The 22,671-nt window shown below is 45.1% G+C and overlaps 1 protein-coding gene across 1 annotated transcript in view; it reads left to right on the top strand.

Moving 5' to 3' along the window:
- Positions 1-19,609, top strand: part of B4GALT1 (beta-1,4-galactosyltransferase 1) — a 55,151-nt gene extending 35,542 nt beyond the window's left edge. Inside the window, exons 3-6 of the mRNA XM_081176849.1 lie at positions 7,472-7,659; positions 8,775-8,897; positions 12,788-12,892; positions 13,894-19,609. Of these exons, the coding sequence (XP_081032975.1) occupies positions 7,472-7,659; positions 8,775-8,897; positions 12,788-12,892; positions 13,894-14,029 (552 nt within the window). The 3' untranslated portion in view covers positions 14,030-19,609. The remainder of the gene's footprint in view (positions 1-7,471; positions 7,660-8,774; positions 8,898-12,787; positions 12,893-13,893) is intronic.
- The last annotated feature ends 3,062 nt before the right edge of the window (positions 19,610-22,671 follow it).

Raw genomic sequence — 22,671 nt, 5'->3', positions numbered from 1 at the left:
AGGTAAACATAATTATTACCTGGGCACACACACACACCCAGAAGGTGTTTATTTGGAAGCTGTGAGAAGTCATGGAAGCTGTGGTGCTACATTTGTCCTGCTATTAGGATCTTGGATGGGTGAATAGGGCTATGTTTGAGGGGTCATTATTACAAAGCTTTTCTGTCCATACAAGTTCAGTGCCATTTCTCATAACCCAACTGGGATTGTTGCTTTCATGAGTCTGGACTTGAGCCATGCCGATAGCAAACGGGTTGTGAGATTACGCCACTAAGGTGAACAAGTGCAAACTTGCTGGTAACACATTGTTTTGTTAAATTCATCTCCTGCCCGTCTCCTTTTTGAAGACTTGAGAAGTAACAATTTCACAGGGGAAACTATAATATAGAATATTAAATTAATTTAGCAGTTACAGTGGTGCCTTGCAAGACGAAAAGAATCCGTTCTGTGATTCTCTTCGTCTAGCGGTTTTTTCGTCTTGCGAAGCAAGCCCATTGAAGGATTAGCGGATTAGCACTATTAGCGGCTTTTAGCGGCTTATCTGCTGATCGGATCAGCTGATAAGCGGCTTAGAAAAAGGGGGAGGGGGAAAAAACCAGCAGGAACTCGCAAGACATTGTCATCTTGCGAAGCAAGCCCATAGGAAATTCGTTTTGCAAAGCACCTCCAAAACGGAAAACTCTTTCGTCTAGCGAGTTTTCCGTCTTGCGAGGCATTCGTCTTGCGGGGCACCACTGTACCTAGAAATGAGAGAGGCAGTGTCAGGCTGGACAGACTTTAAGCTTGCAAGGTCTACGTTGCTTTTACTTCAAACCATGAAGTCCACCCACTAGAGCCAAACACTGACTTAAAGAAACAGCCAGCATGTACTTTGAATTAAGGAGCAAGGCACCTTGGGGTCATTTCAGCCCAGGATTTTCTTTTCAGTACCAGAACTGAGCTCACAGGCCTTTACTCAAATATCCATGCTCAGTCCCATCCCCCCAGCTTTCTCCTTTTCAGTAGCCTAATTTGGTGATGGAGTTGCTTTTGTTAACCAATGGGGAGCCAGAAATCCTTTGTGATCTACTACAAATTACCCAGAGATCTACCAGTAGATCCTGTTTTACCATTACCACTCCAGAGAGCCACTGTCAATCAATGTGCTGAGCTAGATGGACCAAATGCTCTGACTTAGTAGGCAGCTTCCTATGAGAGCCAGTGTGGTGTAGTGGTTAAGAGCGGTGGACTCGTAATCTGGTGAACCGGGTTCGCTTCCCCGCTCCTCCACACGCAGCTGCTGGGTGACCTTGGGCCAGTCACACTTCTCTGAAGTCTCTCAGCCCTACTCACCTCACAGAGTGTTTGTTGTGGGGAGGAAGGGAAAGGAGGTTGTTAGCCGCTTTGAGACTCCTTCGGGTAGTGATAAAGCGTGATATCAAATCCAAACTCTTCTTCTTCTCTTCTTATGTGAGTAGGGGATAGAACATCAAATTCCACTTGGCCATGAGGTTTGCTCTCTTTTTGCCTTACCTACATCCACTATACAGTTGTTGGGGCTAAAATGTGAGACCCCTCTAAAATGTGGTCAATGAATCTCTGTTTAACCCTAGTAAGCTGAGTACCAGGTCAGTCTCATAGCATTTATGAAAGCTATTCTGGCTTGGAATTTGCTAGACATACATAATTTTTAGAACAGTTTTCTCTACACTTTTGGAAGCAAGGCAATCCCCTAATATACTTCTGAAATACTTGTTCATGAGAAACTTTTCTTGAATGAGCATCACATTTTAATTCTCCTTTCTTACAATTTGGCTTTTATGTTTCTATAGTAATCAAGAGCATATGGATATGCTCGTACCCCTTCCAATCTGCGCCCCATCCCGAGAGACGAGGGTAGGGTGAGCAAGGATTACTCACCTCCTTCACTGGTGTTGTGCAATGCCAGGTCTATAGGCAACAAAACTGCTACCCTGCGAGATTTCTTTATCTCGCAGGGAGTTGACCTGGCTTGTGTGACGGAGACCTGGGTGCGCGAAGGGGTAACTGTTACCTTACGAGAGATGGCGCCCCCGGGTTTCTCCGTCCTCCACCAGTCACGGACTGTGGGCCGGGGGGGAGGGGTGGCAGTATTAATCCGGGAAGATTGTTCTTTCAGGGCTCTACCATCGCCATCGATCCCCGGCATTGAATGTGTTGGCCTAGTGTGGGGCTCCGAGGAGAGCTTGGCTGTCTGGCTGGTGTACCGGCCACCTAGCGCACCAGCAGCCACCCTGTCAGGCCTGCTGGAGGCGGTGGCCGGCTGGGCCTTGGAGTTCCCTAACCTATTGGTATTGGGAGACTTCAACTTCCACGCTGATGCCACTCCCTCCTCACAGGCTCTGGACCTGGTGTCTTCCATGGCGACACTAGGGCTCTCCCAGTTTGTTTCGGGCCCCACACATCAAGCAGGCCACACGCTGGATTTGATCTTTGGCGCCGGTATAGATGTGATCATGTCTCCTTCGATGAAGGTGCCATGGTCTGATCACTACGCTCTGAAAGCCAGGATTGACTTTCCACCCCCACCCTGCTTAGGTGGCGAGCCGATTTGGGCTCGCCCGCGGAGGCTGATGGACCCGGATAGATTCCGTCAAGCCTTGCGGGACCATGCTCCCCCTGGCGACTCATTGACTGAGCTTGTTGAGGGCTGGAATACCCAGCTCCTGGCAGCCATCGATGAGATCGCACCTAAGCGCCCTCTGCGACCCCGCAGAAACCGGGCTCCCTGGTTTACCGAGGAGCTTCGGAAAATGAAGCGGGACCTCAGACGGCTAGAGCGAGTATGGCGGGGTGCCCGTGACGGAGCCTCAAGAACATCTTATAGGGTTTTTATGAAAACCTATGAGATGGCAGTGAAGGCTGCTAAGAAGTCTTACTTCTCGGCCTCCATTGCATCCGCTAGCTCTCGCCCGGCGCAATTATTTAGTATAATTCGGTCTTTAACGTCCCTTGAAGGACAGCCAAATTTAAATAACAATCTGACACACAGCTGTGAGGCATTTGCGAGCTTTTTTGCGGAGAAGGTCCTGTTGCTCCGCCATGACCTCCCTGCCAATTTGGATACAATAAAGGAACTGGAGGCCCCTCGACTGTCCTCGGGTCCAGTATTGGACCACTTTGACCGGATATCTCCAGCCGATGTGGACAGATTCCTCCAAGCTGGAAAGCCCACCACCTGTCCTCTGGACCCGTGCCCGTCATGGCTGATTAGAGCATGTCCAGACGAGGTGCGGGGCCCCCTGGGGGATATCATCAATTTGTCCCTTGGCACCGGGATATTCCCAGGGGAACTGAAGGAGGCGGTGGTGCGTCCGCTCTTAAAGAAAACATCATTAGATCCCTCAGATCTATCCAATTACCGCCCGGTCTCGAATCTTCCATTCCTGGGTAAGGTGATTGAGAGAGCGGTTGCTGAACAGCTTGGTAGGTTTCTGGATGAAACATCTGCTCTGGACCCATTCCAGTCCGGCTTCCGCGCTGGTCATGGGACCGAGACGGCTCTGGTCGCCCTAACAGATGATCTCCGCAGACAGCTGGATCGAGGCGGGTCGGGGCTGCTGATTCTTCTAGATCTGTCAGCAGCCTTTGACATGGTCGATCACGAACTCCTGGACCACCGCCTTGCCGACGTGGGGATCCAGGGCACAGTCCTTCAATGGCTGCGCTCGTTTCTCTCTGGTCGGGGACAGAGGGTGGCGCTTGGGGGGGAATTGTCATCACGCCACTCCTTGGTGTGTGGAGTGCCTCAGGGTGCAATTCTCTCCCCGATGCTTTTTAACATCTTTATGCGCCCCCTCGCCCAGCTTGTCCGGAGTTTTGGGCTGGGTTGCCATCAGTATGCTGATGACACCCAACTCTATCTGTTGATGGATGGCCATCCTGACTCGGCCCCAGACACACTGACCAGATGTCTGGAAGCTGTGGCTGGATGGTTACGTGGGAGCCGGTTGAAGTTAAATCCTTCGAAGACAGAGGTCCTCTGGCTGGGCCGGGACGATATGGGATCGAGGGGGCAACTCCCATCTCTTGCGGGGGTGCAATTAGTGCCAGCACCGTCCGTTAAGAGTTTGGGTGTAATCTTCGATACCTCCCTCTCTATGGAGTCGCAGATTACAGCTATAACAAAGGCGGCATTTTTTCATCTCCGCCAAGCTAAGCAGTTGGCCCCTTATCTCTCTCGTCCTGACCTAGCCACTGTGATCCATGCGACGGTCACCTCCAGACTGGATTATTGTAACTCGCTCTACGTGGGGCTGCCCTTGAGACTGACCCAGAAACTCCAGCGGGTGCAGAATGCCGCGGCGAGACTCCTTATGGGGTCTTCGCTGCGAGAGCACATTCATCCGGTATTATACCAGCTGCACTGGCTCCCGGTGGAGTACAGGATCAGGTTTAAGGTGCTGGTTTTAACCTTTAAAGCCCTATACGGCCTAGGACCCTCGTACCTACGGGACCGCCTCTCCTGGTATGCCCCACAGAGAAACCTACGGTCTGCAAATAATAACATCCTCAAGGTCCCAGGCCTCAGAGAGGTTAGGCTGGCCTCAACTAGAGCCAGGGCCTTCTCGGCTGCAGCTCCAAACTGGTGGAATGCTCTGTCAAAAGAGACTAGGGCCCTGCGGGACCTGACATCTTTCCGCAGGGCCTGCAAGACAGAGTTGTTCCGCCAGGCCTTTGGTCAGGGCGCAGCCTGACTCCCTCCTCTGGCAACCTGCACATAATTCTACTTAATTGGTTGCCATCAATTTGATTTAATTAATTTTTATAATGAAATTTTTAGATTGTGTGATTATTTTATTGATTATTTTATTGTTGTTAGCCGCCCTGAGCCCGGCTTTGGCTGGGGAGGGCGGGATATAAATAAAATTTATTATTATTATTATTATTATTTTCGTGTGTGCAGTCGGCCCTGGCTTGTTTTCCTGAAGGGTTAATTAAAATAAGAGAAACGTGTGGTTTCAGCCATGTCCTATATCCTCCTTAAATTGGCAAGGACACTTTTTAGTTTCATTGATTTAAGGATTTAAGAATCCTGTAATTCTTGCCAAGTTTGTGAACAACTTCATTATATTTGAAAGTCAGAGCAGATTACAATTTAGAAACTCTGAAAACAAACTGACAATACATTATTGCAGAAACCATTTACTTATTAAAACAGCTATAAGAATAAGGTATATTTAAGAGCACATTCAGGTATCTTTTACTCCCTTGTATTGCATTAAAAAAACAGTATGAATGACATGAAAATTAGGGAACTCCCAAAAGACAGCAGCATTCTCCTGTCCCAATCTTTTAAAAACAAAAAACAGGCTTTTCCTTGTATTTCCTCTTATCAGTCTCCACAGGCCTTCTTGCTTATTACATTGGTTCCAAGAATAATATCCCAGAATGAAACTGAGAACTCAGCGTCCTTTCTCTCCCGCTTCACTTCCTACAGAGAGAAGGTTTACTAGCTACCTTCTAATCTAGAAGATGCCATGTTTTATTTTGAATATGGGATCTCGTCAAGTACACAGCTAATCCTAAATCTAGGACCTCAGGGAGGTACCATTCCACATAAGATCATTTAATGTGCTCCTCAGGAGGAGTAACTCTTTTACACACATATATAAATATAGTAATAAGAAGCACAGCTTTATCAGATGTTCAGTATTTGTATTGAGTGAGATCCAAATTGCCTCCAATATCTTCCTCCTCTTCTATAGGACTAAACCCTTTTTATAGAGGTTAGGTACCACTTCTAACCTATCACTTACTGGGAGGAAATGTCCTTATCAATTTCCTATACAGTGGTATCTTGGTTGAAGAACAGTCCTGTTTATGAACGACTCGGTTTTCAAATTCAGCAAAATCGGAAGTAGTGTCTTGGTTTTCAAACTTTACCTTGGTCTAAGAACGGAATCTGAACATTGGAAGGGCACTGGCAGCGGGAGGCCTCTTTAGGGAAAGCACACCTCAGTTTAAGAACAGACTTCCAGAACGGATTAAGTTCGTAAACCAAGGTGCCACTGTATTAGTACAGTGGTACCTCGGTTGTTGAACAGAATCTGTTCCACAAGACCGTTCAACTTCCGAAACGTTTGACAACTGCAAAGGGCAGTTGGCAAAGTTGATGGAGAAAAAGGAAGAAAACGCAGTGGAAGCCATTCAACTTCCAAGATGCATTCGAAAATGGAAGCAATTACTTCCAGGTTTTCGGCGTTAAGGGGTTCCAAGATGCTCAAAAACCGAGATACCACTGTATAACTGTAGCTCAGCAGTCAACCAGCTCCCTAACAGGCTGATTTCAAGTACAGTGCTAGCTTTGCTGTGCTTCATGTTACCTAATTTTGTGCAAAGGAGGGGTCTGTGTGTGGCCTGCCCATAAGAAAGCAATAGGTCAGAGCACGTCAAGTGATATTTCCAGGCTCCTACAGAACGTTCTGGGTTAGAGTTGTTAAGTGGATCACAAACCACGGCAGGAGACAAAAATGGGGTCACCTGTGACCTTCAGGAAGAAGTCAAGGCCTTTAATAAGGAAAATAAGCTTCTTATTGACATTTTTAAAAATCATAAATCTTTTCTGAAGCTGATCTCTCTCACACACACACTCCATATCCCATAAATGAGATTGGGATCTGGTGGAATCATCTGGCTGATACATTTTTTTGGCGTCGCTGGGGCATACCAAAATGTAAGTGGTTTATAAGCAAGGTTCTGGAGTGAGTGGTTGCAGACCAGACAAGGTTTAGGCTTGGTTTGGGCACAGAAACTGCTTGGTCACCCTGTATGACGACCTCCGTCAAGAGAGAGACAAGGGGAACATGTCCCTGTTAATTCTTCTTTGACCTCTCAGTGGCTTTCGATATCCTTCTGGAGTGACTGTCCAGCTAGTGCAGAATTCAGCGGCCAGGTCACAGAAGCAAGATGGTTTGAGCATATTATACCAATCCTAGTCCAACTGCACTGGCTACCTATTAGTTTCCGGGCCCAATTCAATTTACTGGTTTTGACCTATAAAGCCTTAAGTGGGTCAGGACCGCAATCCCTCAAGGACTGCCTTTTTCCATACAAACCTATCTGGACCCTGAGATCATCTTCTGAGGCCCTTCTTTGTGTGTCTCCTCCTCAAGAGGTCCAGAGGGTGGCAACACGAGAACAGGCGTTGGAAAGCCGTGAAATTAGGGACTTGGTGCATATGCTCTCAGCCTCCCCAAGGTTTCAAGAGAGGTCTGTGTGCAATGCAAAACAAGCAAGACCCTGGAAAATGCATGCTTCTTTCGGGTTGAACCAGCTGATCATAATTTTAAGCTAAACTGAACAGAAAAACATGGTGGATGAAACGTTTGAGAGAACTTTGCCACCCGCATGTCCACATTACTGCTTGTGAAGGGCCAGGCCTATAATGAATAGTAAATGTTAACCAGCTTTTATTGTCTGTGCTTAATAGCCCTTCTTTTTCTTACATTAGGGTGGAGAAGCAACATTTAACCGGGCAAAGCTTCTGAACATAGGCTTCACAGAAGCTTTGAAAGAATACGATTATGACTGCTTTGTATTCAGCGATGTTGACCTAATCCCTATGGATGACAGAAATATATACAAGTGTTACAGTCAACCCAGGCACCTCTCTGTGTCAATGGATAAATTTGGGTTCCGGTAAGAAATCAATTGCTAACATTTATTCAACGCTAGCAAAAAATCACATAATAATAGCATGGCTGTTAATATCAAGAGTGGATTAATGTTCGGAACCTGTATCCATGTTGGCTTGCTCACTCTACACTTGGATTACTTATGTTCCAAAGCAGCCAACTTCGCTCTTCTCTGGAATTGCTCTACTCTCAAATCTGTGATCTGTTTGCCTAAAGTTTTTTTTTTATTTGTTTCTTTAGATACTTTACTTACTGTTCTTCAGCCAAGAGGCTCTCAGAACAGTTTATATAAAAAATAACGATGCGTTTTTAAAACAACAACAACAGTAAAACCATTTGCCTTGTGGGAAGCAAGGTCTGAGGTCCATTTTAGATGTAATGGGGAAGCCTTGTTTCCCATAATATGGATGAGCTGCTGTTTTCCTTCACTCACTTCTCCTCTGGCACCAGGCAAGATCACCACGGCTTGAACATGTAACAGGAAATTATGGTTTATTGTTGTGGCTGAATTAGGCCTGAAAATGCTTGCAGGTTATGTGTGCAACTTCATTAGGAACAAGTTTTGGAGATATCAAATGGGCTGTTGCTATATTGGTGGGAAGATATTGCCTGAAAAGTGAAGTCTTGAGGTGTGTAATGTGCTAAGTACAAAAAAAAAAAAAAAGAATTCTGATAACTATCCACTTATTACGTTCTGCTGTATTTCTGATAGGGCAGAGAATGAAAACCAGTTGCCTTCATTTAATACAATAACGGTCCAACTTACCTGCGTTGGGGGAAGGGTTTAAGTGAATTCTAAGCTTACTACATCCTGATCTTTAGAAACATAGATTATTCTCTTTAAGGCAATCAAGATTTTGTGTGTGTGTTGAAGCACATATTTCTATGGCATTTATTGATGTTATATTTTATAATTGCTTTAATGGAAACCACCCAGAGTGACTGGGACAACCCAGTCAGATGGACAGGGTACAAATAATAAAATTGTTGTTGTTGTTACTGTTCTTACTAATGCAATTATTAATACTTTTACTTACAATCGCAACTAGATGAGCAATCCTAACGTCTTGGTGATAGCAAAAACTACTTTTTTTGATGAGTTGCCTTCCTCTCTTTCAGCTTGCCTTACAATCAGTATTTTGGAGGAGTGTCTGCTTTGAGCAAGGAGCAATTCCAAAAAATCAATGGCTTTCCCAATAATTATTGGGGCTGGGGTGGTGAAGATGATGACATTTATAACAGGTAAGGCTCCTGTGTCTCCCAATTAATATAGATTTCTTTCACTGTTTAGAGAAGGAGGAGGCGAGAGGGATTGCTCGTCTGGCAAACCGAAATGTTTGAATAAGCAGGACATTCGTCACAGTGTGACACTGAATCCCATTCCTTGTGTGCACTTACTATAGGAGGCGCTTCTTAACATCCCATAGTTGACCAAGAAAGTGGCTGCTTAGAAGCATGGGCCAGGAAGTGGTGAAAGAAATACCCGCTGGCTATGTAACCTGTCCCCAGCTGCCACACCTGCCTTCCTGGCTGTGACATTAGCAAATAGCTTAACTTGTTTGTATTTCAGCTTGAACTCCAGACATTAGCCTGCAGTGGCTGGTATCCAAAGAGGGCCAGGGAATGGAGCTCCTCCATTGTTTCCCTTTTCTTCCTGGCTCGCTGTCAAACGGAGCTGGCAGAAAGCAGGAGATCCTGGGGCAGTCTGGTGCTCTACGCTGCGCTGGGGTCACTGTTCTCCTTGTCTCTTTAGCGCCGCTCACTAAGCTGCGGAGCAAACCAGAGTCTGTCTTCCCACTGTCAGGGTCAAGCCTTTGGCAGCCAAGTGTTTCCATTCAGGCTCTTTGAAAGCTTGCTTCCTCTTCACTAGTACTGTAGGGAAGTATGCTGTTGGTCTTTGGAAGTTCCAGGAAGTCTTTACATAGTAAGGCCAGGATGTTCACAGTGGCGTAGCGTGGGTTGTCAGCACCCGGGGCAAGGCAAGTAATTTGCGCCCCCTAACCCGTGGATTTGCGCCCCCTAACCCGTGGATTTGCGCCGCCTAACCCTAACCCCCAGATGTTGCGCCCGATGCGGCCGGCCCCCCCTGCACCCCCCACGTTACGCCACTGGATGTTCATGTCTTCGGAAGAGTAGAAAAAGTGGGGAGTATGGATTGCAGCCACAACGGTATGGGAATTTATTTATTTTTTTAAGATATACTTTTTTATTAGGTTTTTTTTAAACATATCATTTTCAACAGTAATTAAACATACTTTTACATCTTATTCAAATTTTTGACTTCCATCCATCCTGTCTGAAAATTTTCCAATCTGATCTCTCAGTATGCATTTCTTATTTTCCCTATTACATTTCAAACTCATAACCAATATCTCTATCTTTTTCTACTTTGTAACACTTCGTATATTTCTCCTTACAAAACTTCTTGTAGCCCTACTAGCGTAATTTGTTGCTCTTCAAATAATTACAGTTGCTCTTCAAATAATTCATATACTTCTTCCAATCTTCTGTAAATCTCTGGTCCCGCAGGTTTCGAATCCTCCCTGTCATTTTGTCCAATTCTGCATAGTCCATTAATTTCGTCTGCCATTCTTCTTTCGTCGGAATTTCTTCTTGTTTCCATTTCTGGGCTAACAATACTCTTGCCGCAACAGTATGGGGATTTAAGATGCCTAAGTCTTAAATGCTTTTTTAAAAAATGTAGATGGTGTTTTAAGAATACTGTCAAAGAAAATGAATTCACTGTTTCGTTTTCTCAAAATAAAGGTTACCGGGGCTCTGGGAACCCCTGGCCAGACTTCCTTCTCTTTTAATTCTAAGTGTGCTGAGCACAGGATGTTGGAACTGTCAGAAGCCAAAGGAACTCTGAGCATGCTCAGAAGTATCCTTATTGTATATTTTCATTTCATTTAAAGAACGGGCGTTCCAGTAATGGCAGAGGGCCATGATGCAAAACGTTAAGCCAAATGTTAACTCTGTTAAAAGTTAAAAGCAGAGTTACAACACCAAGAGTACCTCCTTTCCCCTTTCCACTGTTGCTCAGAAACCTGCTTTTCAGCCCTCAAGCCCTTTATTGCTAGGCTGAAGACATGTTTTTAGCTACTTCTTATTTCAGTGCTCCTTAAGGTGAGCCGTTCTTGACACGAGAAGGTAAACGGCTCTTGACAATTATTTATTTAGTTAGTGCCACTTCTACCCCCCTCACGCCCATAGCTGAAAAACACAATGGAAGCACAAAAGTTGGGGAGTTGGGAAAAGTCGTCCGACAAAACTAAAAGTCAAATGAAATGGATTGTACGGTCTAAAAGCCAGGCTGAACTGTAAGAGTTGGGGGGCAGGCATGGAGGCTTGTAGGCAACCCAGAGCAAAAGCATCCCAACTATTGGTTAAAGGAAGAGAGCCCCCAATTCCTTTTGGAAACGGTTCCATAGTTGAACTGTTCTTACCACTTCTTAAACTGCAGTACACAAACTAAACACAGTGCCCCGGACGGTGACTGTGTACACACATCCGAAGCACACTTTGCCTCTCAAAGAATTCTGGGCACTGTGTTTTGTGAAGGGTTGCTGGGAACTGTGACTCTCTGAGGAGTAAACTACAGTACCCAGAATTCTTTGAGGGGGGGGAGTACAGTGGTACCTCTGGATGAGAACAGGATCCGTTCCGAAGCCTTGTTCGCATCCAGAAGCGAACGCAACCCACGTCCGCGCTTCTGCGCATGCGCGGGTCGCGATTTGTCGCTTCTGCACATGCGCATGACGTCATTTTGATCGTCTGCGCATGCGCAATCAGTGAAACCCAGAAGTAACAGGCTCCATTACTTCTGGGTCGCCGCAGTGCACAACCCGAAGATAGTTACCCCCAAGCTACTTCAACCCGAGGTATGACTGTACTTCAAATGTGTTTTAAAGGTATAGTGTCTACACAGGCAGTGTCTGACTAATGTGGAATAAACAGTAACTAATACTGCTTATGACTTGGAAACCACAGTTTTGTTAACGTGGCAGGAGCCTTTAGTGTGTGTGCGGCAACATAACTCTATACCTACCAGAAGGAGATGATAGCCACAACATTTCTGCAACAGATATCAAGGCCCTACTTCCTAGGCACAACAATTCTCAACCTCATACAGAGAAGGAATATAAAGCAGGGCCTGGCTAGGGAGAGGCAGTTTCTGAAATCCATGGGGCCTGGTCTGGGAAGAGCTTTGAGAACATAAAGGACATAACATGATGGAGCAGGGGACAGGCAGAGAACAGTTTGTTGAACAAAAATTGTTGTGGAAGCCTTCCAAGAGTCCTGGCACTTAATCTGTATTTCCTGATGCTGCAGCTGCCGAATATCTCTTGGATTACTAATTATGACTGGGGAAAGTTACATTAGAATTTGCATTTTTAAGAAGATATTGACTTCTTTTTGGATCAACCTTCAGCCCAATACAGTGAGGTAGTGCCATCAGAATTCACAGGGGTTGAACCAGCATGTAGACAGAGCAAAAACTGATCTATATATCTCCTTTATATGGTATGGTACCAAGGGTTACATACGCTTCAGGTTACATTCGCTTCAGGTTACAGACTCTGCTAGCCCAGAAATAGTGCTTCAGGTTAAGAACTTTGCTTCGGGATGAGAACAGAAATCTGGCTCCGGTGGCGTGGCAGCAGCAGGAGGCCCCATTAGCTAAAGTGGTGCTTCAGGTTAAGAACAGTTTCAGGTTAAGTACAGACCTCCGGAACGAATTAAATACTTAACCCGAGGTACCACTGTATCTACTTGTGAAAGTGACTTACCTAGGGGTATTGCATAAATTACTCTGTTATAGATAATAATGAGATAAGTACTATAAACATAGCGAAATAAGTGATAACATTATTTCACTTTCATTTGATAAACTACTTTCAGCTGGACTGCTATGTTTTGTTCCATGGGCATCTTTAAAGCGGAGATGAGGAAACTGTGGCCTTCCATATGATGTTGGACTTTATAGTACTCCTGACCATTAGCCAGACTGGCTATACCAGGGGGTGTTCAACAACACCTGGCGGGCCACAGGCTTCCCATCCCACCCCTGCTTTAAAACATGCCTGTGCTTTTATGTAACAACAGCCTCTCTATTTGTGCGCCTTTTGCAGGATTGTTTTCAAAGGCATGAGAATCTCCCGCCCAGATGCTGCAATTGGGAAATGTCGGATGATACGCCATTCGAGAGACAACAAAAATGAGCCCAACCCACAGAGGTAGGGTCCCTTCTTCATTGCATCCTGTACAAACATTTTCAAATGGTGGTATTGGGTGGCAGCCAGTGGTCTCTCTCATGCTGTAAGCGGACTTTATGATCTAGCAAGGCTTCCTTCAGTGGGAGGTGATTTCTTCCAATTCCCCCCCCCCCCCCTGCAAGCTCCCATACTGTTCAGGACGTTCCTTCAAAGCAGACCTTGGAGGCTCACGGGGGGCAGGAATTCGCAAAAAAAATGAAAATGGTAGCCGTGACTGGGTGAAAGGAGATTTCCATCAGCACGAAGGACACCATTTTGCTGGCTCTCCTTTCCTTAATTTAAATATCTAACAGTGAAGAGACTTGTATGGCCTGCTCATACTTAGAATTGGTTGCTGGGGGGAGCAAGGCGGGGGCTGTCTTTTTACAACGGAAAGGTTGTACAGGTGAGGGTACATAACCTTGCCATTCTCCATCTCCCTCTCCCTCTGCTCAGCAGTTCAAATATTTTCCTCTCTAGCCCAGCTCCACCTCAGCATCAGAGCTGAGCTTGGGAGAGAAAGATGCTGGAAGTGATAGTTCGCAAGGAAGTAATTGGGGGTGAGGGTTCTGTTGTCCACCTTTTATGTAAGAAAGCGAAACTACTACACTTCTTTTAGATGTGAATGAAGCAGGCACACGGGTGGAAAAGTCTGCTCCCTACCATCGTGTTTACTCTGGCTTCTCGGCTCTAAGCCAGATGGAAAAGCAAGAGATTGTTTTATGCCCCTTTTCAGCCCAGAGTCCTAACTCTTCCTTGTGAAACTTGAAAGCTTGCGCCGCATCTTGAAACTATTAGCTGGTTCAATAAAATACGGTCTCCTAGATTTCTGTGTCATATCAGCACAAATGTTTATGTTAGGTTTGAGCATTTAAAATATTTTGTTCTCTTCGTATTAGCCCGAATACCCTTTCAAGGAGGCAAAAGCAGGTTCTATTTGCAAATGGAGATTTCCCAACAGTGAATCTCTCTTGTTCTTGCAGGTTCAACAAAATTGCTCACACAAAGGAGACGATGAACTCTGATGGCTTAAACACTCTGAAATACACAGTAGAAAGAACTGAGAAATTCCCATTGTATACAAAAATCACAGTGGATATAGGATCACCAAAAAGCTAGCATGCCAGAGGTGCAACAGAAGACTTGGAGAACCCTAAACAGGGGCTGCTCATCCTATCAGAATTTTATCCCTGCTGTTTTATTACAGTCAACATGAAAAAAAAGGATGCCTTATTTTGCCATTCTGAGGCCTTTCAGTTGGATGGACAGTTAAGAATTTTAATCTCAAAACTCTTGCTATGTGTGTCTCTCTTTTAAAGTTTAGAACTGTTTGTAGGAGTTCATAAATATGTCAATTTTTCAGGGAATAGTAGTGACATATGGGCAAAATCCACTGGGAAGTTTTGCTGTGCTAGCCCCATAAGAAGGTCTGAAAGTTGCCCGAAGGCACCACCCATCCATTCATGTGGTTCCTCTGTGCCTCACTGGGGCTTGCGCAAGAGATTTGCATCGTGGACGGTGCCCATTGCTTACTGCAATGTTCTCCACTATAAATAGCAGTAGCACAAACTTGGGAAATACTTCTGCTTTAAAATGGATGGTGTATTATGCAATTATGGGCCATTTCCCCCCATTCAATTTTAAAATTGGGTAATATTTATGAAAATTCAGTGCTGTGGTTACCGTATGAAGGACTGGAAAATGCTGCTAAAATTGTTTTTGAGTTTACCTCTTTTGATACAGCTCCCCATTCTTGCAGACAGGATTGTTCTTGTCTTCATAGCTATTGAAACACCTAAAAAGAAAAAAGAGGGAAGAGAAATAGGATTATCAAAAAAAGGGGGGCTTTGATTCTGTTCTGCTGGCAGAGGGAATTTTAATATCTTGGGTCTCTTTTTCCTGAAAAGTGTCTTTGCATGACAAAAATATTTAGGCTCTGACTCCGATAGCAAAGTTCTCAACCCAGTTATCTGTTTGACATGGGTTTCTGTCCACCACAGGGAAAAAGCACAGTGAACTGGACTGCACAGTATTTGTTTGAATCCGAATGGATCTTTCTAGCCTCCTTGAAGTTGATCTTGAAGTTCTCCTTCTGTCTTGGGGCAAACTGAATGGTTAGAGAGATCCCAATACGCATGCTATAGTCCGGAGATCATGCAGTGCTTTCTCCCTGCAGTGAGGGAAAGAGGTAGAGGGGCAGAATGCAAGCCTGAGACTTGGGGCCAAACATATGAGTTGTGGCCCATAGACACACAAAAAGCATTCCGCGTGCATTTTGCCCTGTTAAAAAATCACTTGCTTACCTGAGTCAGTCCATCTGTGTGTTGTGTTAGCATTCCTCTTGTGAGCGCACTCAGCCTCTTCTTGATCACTGGCAAACTACTGCCACACTTGAATGAATGGGCCAGGTATTGCTCAAGGTAAGTGCTTCACAAAGCCTGAGGAGCACTGCCTTGTGTATTGGAAGGTCAGGCAACATTCACTGTGCTTCCCAGTTTGCGGTATGGGCTTGCCTCTAGAAGCACGCAAAGTAGCAGTGTGTGCAGCGCAGCCAAAGATTTCGCAAGCCAACCAAGCCCATTTCCATTTGTAAGGCAGCGGCACCTATGCAAATAGGTAGGATTTCAGGGAAGGCGCAGCAATAGATAGACTAAGGACCTGGGGTTCACTAAATAAACAAAAACTCTATGAAAGCACCTTATTAAGCAGTGAGTAGGAATTTGCCACTCTTTGGGGGGCGGGGGGGGGTGGGTTGGCTGCACTATGCAGCTTTGGCCTAGGCTGCCTCTGTAGTCTGTAGCAATGGATGAACCATTGACTTGTGATGTAACTCCCTGGCTTGAGGTCAGTGGGCCTACAAAGCGTCATTGTCAATGATGCCTGTAAGTCCTTGACATTGGGGGGTTTGGAATGACTTGCATAAGTACCATTTCTTGATTGCCTTATGCGTGTATGCTGAATTTCATATTCCTTTTTTACTGTTACAATGCAATCTGTTTCTCACTGAGGAATGGCAAAAGGTCTGTAATTCTGGGTTCATAAGGTAGCCTCTCATTTTTTAAAAAAAATATTTTGTCAGATACGTTTACTATTCTAAGGACTAAATACTGTATAAATGTCAAACAAAAAAATTTATTTTCTTTCTTGCAGTGTTGTATGTTAAAACGTGAAATTCGCTGTTTTTAATTTTTGCAACATGTTATTGAAAAGTTTGCAGGGGGTTGTATATAAAACCTAATAGCATGTTAATACCATCAGTACAAGCTGCAGGCAAAGTCACATTTAAACCAGACTAAAAAGGGGGTTTGTGCACTTTGATTTGTATAAACCATCCTTGTGGTGCTGGTGTGCTCCTTAAAAAGGTGGCCTTTAAAGTATATTGCTTGAGGAGATAAAGACATCTCCTAAAATATTTTTGTGAATTCTCAAAATGTCCGTCTGGATGCCTTTGAAACTCAGGTCCTGTTTGGATGTTGTGTTTTCTCCCTGCCCTCTCTGTACTGTCTGTGTGGAGAGGTGACATGATTGCAGTGCTGTTAGGTTACAAAATTTAGAATCATAGGCTCATAGAATTGGGAGGGAACTAGATACGTCTTCCAGAATGTCAGAATCTGTGTTTATAGCATCAGGCGTGCTCAAAAGCATTCACAGGACCTTCTTAGGACTCCATAAATGAATGAGGATGGTCTTTAACTTTAGCTTTCTGCTGCACAGCTTCCTATTTCTGTGGAGGCACATAAGTCAATTCACCTCATTTTATGCCTTGTATATAGAAGCATAAACAAGGCAGAGACTTGCGACACCTTATAAAGACCAACAATTTTTATTATGCCAATAAGCTTCTTGTGGAGAGCTTCATCAGATGCATGAAGTATAATTCTGAATTGGCAAGCAGTTTCCACGTTCCTCAGCAATCTCCCAGTATTTCCTCGGGCGACAGCAGCAGTCGCCGCTGGAATACTCACTGTTCCTCACGTCCAACCTAGTTTTAAAAGGATGGGGCCCTTAACCTGTTTTCCTGCCCTCTTGTAACCTTTGGACTTTTCCATTCCACTTCCTCAGCTGTGTTGCCAAAGGAAAGCTACCCACAAATCATCTAGTCTTGGACAAATTGACTGTCACTATAAGTTCTGCTGCTGCGGGAAGAAAATATGCTGGTGGAATTCTGTTCTGCAAAGCCAACTTGCCTGTGCTTGGAGACAGATCCTCTGCTCTGCAGTCATCCACCACGCTTCTCCAACTCATCCTCTTGCACTGAGGCTATTCAGCCATGTGAGGAACAGCAACCATAGTTTGCTGGCTGCGGCTGATGGGAGTTGTAGTCCAAAATAGCTGGAAGGAAAATATTATGGACTTCTCTCCTCCCTCACCCCAAATCTCCATGGCTCCTCTCTCACTCTGTAAATCACAAAAAGAAGTGAATATCTAAACCAGGCAAACTTGCCTTTACTCAAGAGCAGGATCCCCCTGATCATTTGAGAGAATCTTTTTTCAAGATTAAATATCTCTGAGGGGATCTCATGCGTAGTCATTAATTTCTCTTCACAGTGAGAAGAGTTGAGGAAAGGAGGGTACAACCCTGTTCTGTGGAGAATGTTTTTCAAACAGGTCCTGAGTTTCCTAACTTGAAGAGGTTTTGACTTATTCTAATTGGATAATTAAGGGGGGGAGGAATACAAAGAATTGAGCCCTTTTTTATTTAGCTGGTAATGTGTGTGTGTGTGTTTCATTCATGCATGCATGTTGGGTTTAACTTCTTTATTTATTTCAACATACTGAGCCAAATGCTTAGCCTTTTACTATTGGGCATGTGGGAAGAGGGCAGAACAACTATATATCTGTAATTGGAAGTGTATGTCTTCCTCTCGTTTTAAATATGCTCATTTGTGTTTGGAGTTGACTGCGAACACTCTGGAGTGTGCCTTAATTGAGAAGTAACCAGGGATTTATTTTTTTTAAGTCAATCAAATGTTAGGTGCATTTTGAACCAATATGTCTGTTCAGGTATTTCTTATAGTGGGTATACATCTTGTTATAGTAATTGACTTGGGTTGTTCTATAACCCTTTCGCCTAAGTATTTGGGGAGGAATCCATACTGTGCATGGAGCATTTCCCTGAACCCTGATAGCAAGCAGCCCCAGAAGAAATGAGTGGGCTGGGGTCAGTTAGGGAAGCAAGAGTATTGAATGCACACACTAACACCACAGCCTAGCTCAGACATACTTTTTCCTTGCAGTGGTGGGTCAGTGCACCCATATATACCCAAGACATTTGCATCCGCACCATACATTCAAAGCACCATTACACTACTTGGAACAGACGGGGAGAACCCCAAGAACTGTATCACAGAATCAGAGAATTGTAGAGTTGGAAAGAACTCCCGAGGATAATCTTGTCCAACCCCCTGCGATGCAAGTCCGCAGCTCTCCCATACGGGGATCGAACCTGCAATCTTGGGGCCATCAGAACCACGCTCTAACCAAACTGAACTATCCAGGCTGACTGTAGTTCAAGGGTTTGGGGAAAGTAGCTCTGTGAGGCCAGCACCCTTGACAAAACTACAGTTCCCAGTCCATGTCTGTTAAAGAGGTATGATACTATTTTAAATGTATGGTGTGAATATGGTATCGTTTATGAGGAAGAAATACCAGTAATTCACTTTCCAAGTAATATGAACCAGGCCTTGGAACCCAGCTGTATGCTTCAGTATGGTGGGTTTTTTTAAAAGTTATGGAGATTAGGGCCTCCCTATTATTTTAATGTATCCAGTAGTTAAGGAAACGGAAAAAACCAACCAACTAACCCGTGCCTGTTGTTGAAATAACCAGTCTTTTAGCTCTGCAAGAGCTACTGGGATGCCCACCCTCCAGAAATAAAATTGCTCTTTCTGGAAATTTCTAGTCTTTCTTCCTCAGAAAGCAGGATATGTAGGTTACATATTGCAAGCTGGAAACACAATAGTTTTTAAGAGACTTAAATATTAAGCACATAAGAAGGATCGTGCCGGATCAGGCCAGTGGTTCATCTAGTGCAGAATCCTGCTCTCACAGGATACGTGTGGGGGAAAACTAAAGCATGTTGTTTGCGAAACACTTCGCTTCCCACAGCATAAGCTCATATTCTTTTTGTCCCATTGTTCTACCTGCTCAGGTCAGTTTTTTGGGGTTTGGGGAGTGATAGAGGCACCCCCCCAAAAAAAAAATTAAAGCATGGTAAAATTGGGCAGAGCATGCACACTCCTCTTTCACACTGCCTTTAACTCTCAGAATAAATTGCCATCTCTCTCCGGCTTCACTGGACTTTGGAAGGCATTTAAAACCCCTGTCCAAATCCAGTCCAGGATGTCGTTAGGGGGAGTGGGCACATTCATACTATGCAAGCAACTTTTAAGTTGCACATCATAAATAGCTTTGCTGTGTGTTTTTGTCTCTCTGTGTGAAGATCAGGGTGTGTGTGTGGATGTCATAGAAACCACATTGAATTACCTGAGAATACGTTTTAGCGCTCTCAGCTTCAAAGGTTTTGACAAAAGTGCCTTTAAAATATGTTCATAGCAAGGGGGGCGTGGCAGGGGGAGGAATTGCTCCACAGAGCAGCATTTGATAAATTAGCATTGCAGTGGCTTGTTGACTTATTTTTTTTGCAAGAAACTACATTAAAGACATTGTAAACAATAAAAGTTGGTGTTTTTAATTTGACGGAATGTTTCTGCTCTTATATTTTCAGTCCTTTGGTGGTGGTTCTCCCTTAGCTCCCAATCCACATATGTTAAAGCATAATTTTGTTTTTAAAATTATGGAGCTTCAGAGAACATGGGGCCATGGTCAGGCACTGTTATTCAGAAGTGAATCTCAGTTGGGAAACCAGTGCTTGCCGTTCCAGGATTAGCAGTTCCCATTTAAATTAAGCCCTCTACTGAAATTAAGCGAAACTATTGTAATAATTTTTTTATTAGTTTTCAGTTGCAATCCAATAATAGCCTCATTATAACAACATCAGTTTATTGTACAATTATTAATACCGATAATTCAAATACTGAATTACATAATTAGATAAAGTGCGCCCCCCGCGTGCTAAATTTAATGAATTGAAATTAAGGAAAACTCTTGTTGCCACTGCAATATGACTCTTTCTGTCACCACCTGCAGAAGTCCGTGGTCATGTATTGAGGAGTCCATGTTGCAGCTCCTTTTCCTCCCCAGCGTGGGGGGCACCATTTTGGATTGTTTTTTTAAGAGGTAAGAGAAGATTTAACATGTTCAAAGGCCAACTCTTTAATTTTTTGAGATGAAAATGGCCAAAAATTAGTGTGCGGTGAGACCATTGCTTGTTGATTCTTTCTGTCTGGTAAAAGGTAAAAAGTAAAGGACTCCTGGACAGTTAAGTCCAGTCAAAGGCTGGAATTGCGGCGCTCATCTCGTTTTCAGGCCAAGAGACCCGGCGTTTGTCCACAGACAGCTTTCAGGGTCATGTGGCCAGCAGGACTAAACCGCTTCTGGCACACGGAACACCGTGACAGAAACCAGAGCGCATGGAAGCGCCGTTTACCTTCCCACCACAGCGATAACTTAATTATCTACTTGCACTGGCATGCTTTTGAACTGCTAGGTTGGCAGGAGCTGGGACAGAGCAACGGGAGCTCATTCTCATCAGGGGGATTCAAACCGCTGACCTTCTGATCGGCAAGCCCAAGAGGCTCGGTGGTTTAGACCACAGCCCCACCCATGTCTATCTGGTGTAGTAAGATGGTCCACAAAGGATGGTCAGCTCTCCTTTCCACCTTCTAACCTCTCTCCTCTCATGGAATCATAGACTTGGAAGGATTCTCTAGTCCAACTCCCTGCAGTGCAGGAATCTCCACCAGATCGTCCATGACAGCTGACCATGCAACCTCTGCTTAAAAACCTCCAAGAAAGGAGAGTCCCCAATCTCCCAAGGGAGTCCGTTCCACTGCCTTAATAGCTCTTAGTGTCAGAACTTCCTAATGTTTAGCCGAAGTCGTGGGCCACATTCCCTTGAGAAAAATCTGTTCAGGTGTTCCTGGGTCTGAGAAGGTTGGTGCCTCCTCTCCTCTGTGGGTGTGCAAATGCTTCACCTGTGCCTTCTGCACGTTTATAACTTTTGATCACCCAGCTGTGATAACTGTTCAGCTCCATGTTCCTAAAATTAATTAACTAGGCCTGCTTTGTTGTGTACTTGAACAGAGCTCCTGGCCTCCGGAAATCTTGACTTCATACGCAGTACCAGTGGCGTAGCGTGGGTTGTCAGCACCCGGGGCAAGGCAAGTAATTTGCGCCCCTTAACCCGTGGATTTGCGCCCCCTAACCCTAACCCCCAGATGTTGCGCCCGGTGCGGCCGGGCCCCCCTGCACCCCCCACGCTACGCCACTGCGCAGTACATATTTAAAGCACCGTACTTCCTCCCCACAAGGTATCGTGAGAACTAGAGTTCCTTAAGAGTGCTGGCGATTGTAGCTCTGTGGAGTGTAGACTACAGTTCCCAGAATTACTCTTTTTAGGAGGGAAGTAATGAGATTTAAAGTGCTTTAAATATGGGGTGCCTATGCAGTGGCGGAGAGCAGACGGGGGCGGGGCTGGTGCGTGTCCTGGGGGTGTGGTGCACTGCCCACAGGGCCTGGCATGCTGCCTTCAGGGGCATGGTGCCCAGCATGGGCAGGGGGGCAGCTGTGGTGGCACCCCACTGGGATCGTGCTGCCAGGGGCGGTGCGCTCCCCCCCCCGCACTCCTCCTCCTCCGCCCCTGTGCCTATGCAGCCCTTATAGAAGAGTTTGAAGAAGAAGAGTTTGGATTTGATATCCCGCTTTATCGCTACCCTAGGGAGTCTCCAAGCGGCTAACATTCTCCTTTCCCTTCCTCCCCCACAACAAACACTCTGTGAGGTGAGTGAGGCTGAGAGACTTCAAAGAAGTGTGACTGGCCCAAGGTCACCCAGCAGCTGCATGTGGAGGAGCGGGGAATCGAACCTGGTTCACCAGATTACGAGTCTACCGCTCTTAACCACTAGACCACACTGGCTCTCTTATTTTTGCAACCTCCACCTTCAGAAGATTTCACCGCACATTGCCTACATGCTTTGCACCCCCAGGACTAGAAACCTGCCTTAACTTTTAAAAAGTGATTATTCTTTGCAAGTGATTATTCTTTGCAAGTGAAATCAAGTACAGTGGTACCTCGGGTCAAGTACCTCGTTCCGGAGGTCTGTTCTTAACCTGAAACTGTTCTTAACCTGAAGCACCACTTTAGCTAATGGGGCCTCCTGCTGCCGGCGCGCCGCCGGAGCACGATTTCTGTTCTCATCCTGAAGCAAAGTTCTTAACCTGAAGCACTATTTCTGGGTTAGCGGAGTCTGTAACCTGAAGCGTATATAACCCGAGGTACCACTGTATCAACTTTTTCAGGACTTGTACAGAATTGTGGGAGTATGTGCAGCTCTGGCTATAAACCAGCAGCATGGGAGAGCACTGAAAAGGATGAGTTATACGAAAACATCTTTCATAAGGTTAATGGTAACGTTGATAGAATTCTACAGTGGTGCCTCACAAGATGAAAAGAATCCGTTCTGTGATTCTCTTCGTCTAGCGGTTTTTTCGTCTTGCGAAGCAAGCCCATTGGCGGATTAGCGGATTAGCGCTATTAGCGCTTTTAGCGGCTTTTAGCAGCTTATCTGCTGATCGGATCAGCTGATAAGCGGCTTAGCGGCTTAGAAAAGGGGGGGGAAAGGGAAAAAACCAGCAGGAAC

The sequence above is a fragment of the Podarcis bocagei genome (genome assembly GCF_964188305.1).
Source record: "Podarcis bocagei genome assembly, chromosome: 17".
NCBI classification, from domain to species: Eukaryota; Metazoa; Chordata; class Lepidosauria; order Squamata; family Lacertidae; genus Podarcis; species Podarcis bocagei.
This window is presented reverse-complemented; position numbering and strand designations above follow the sequence as displayed.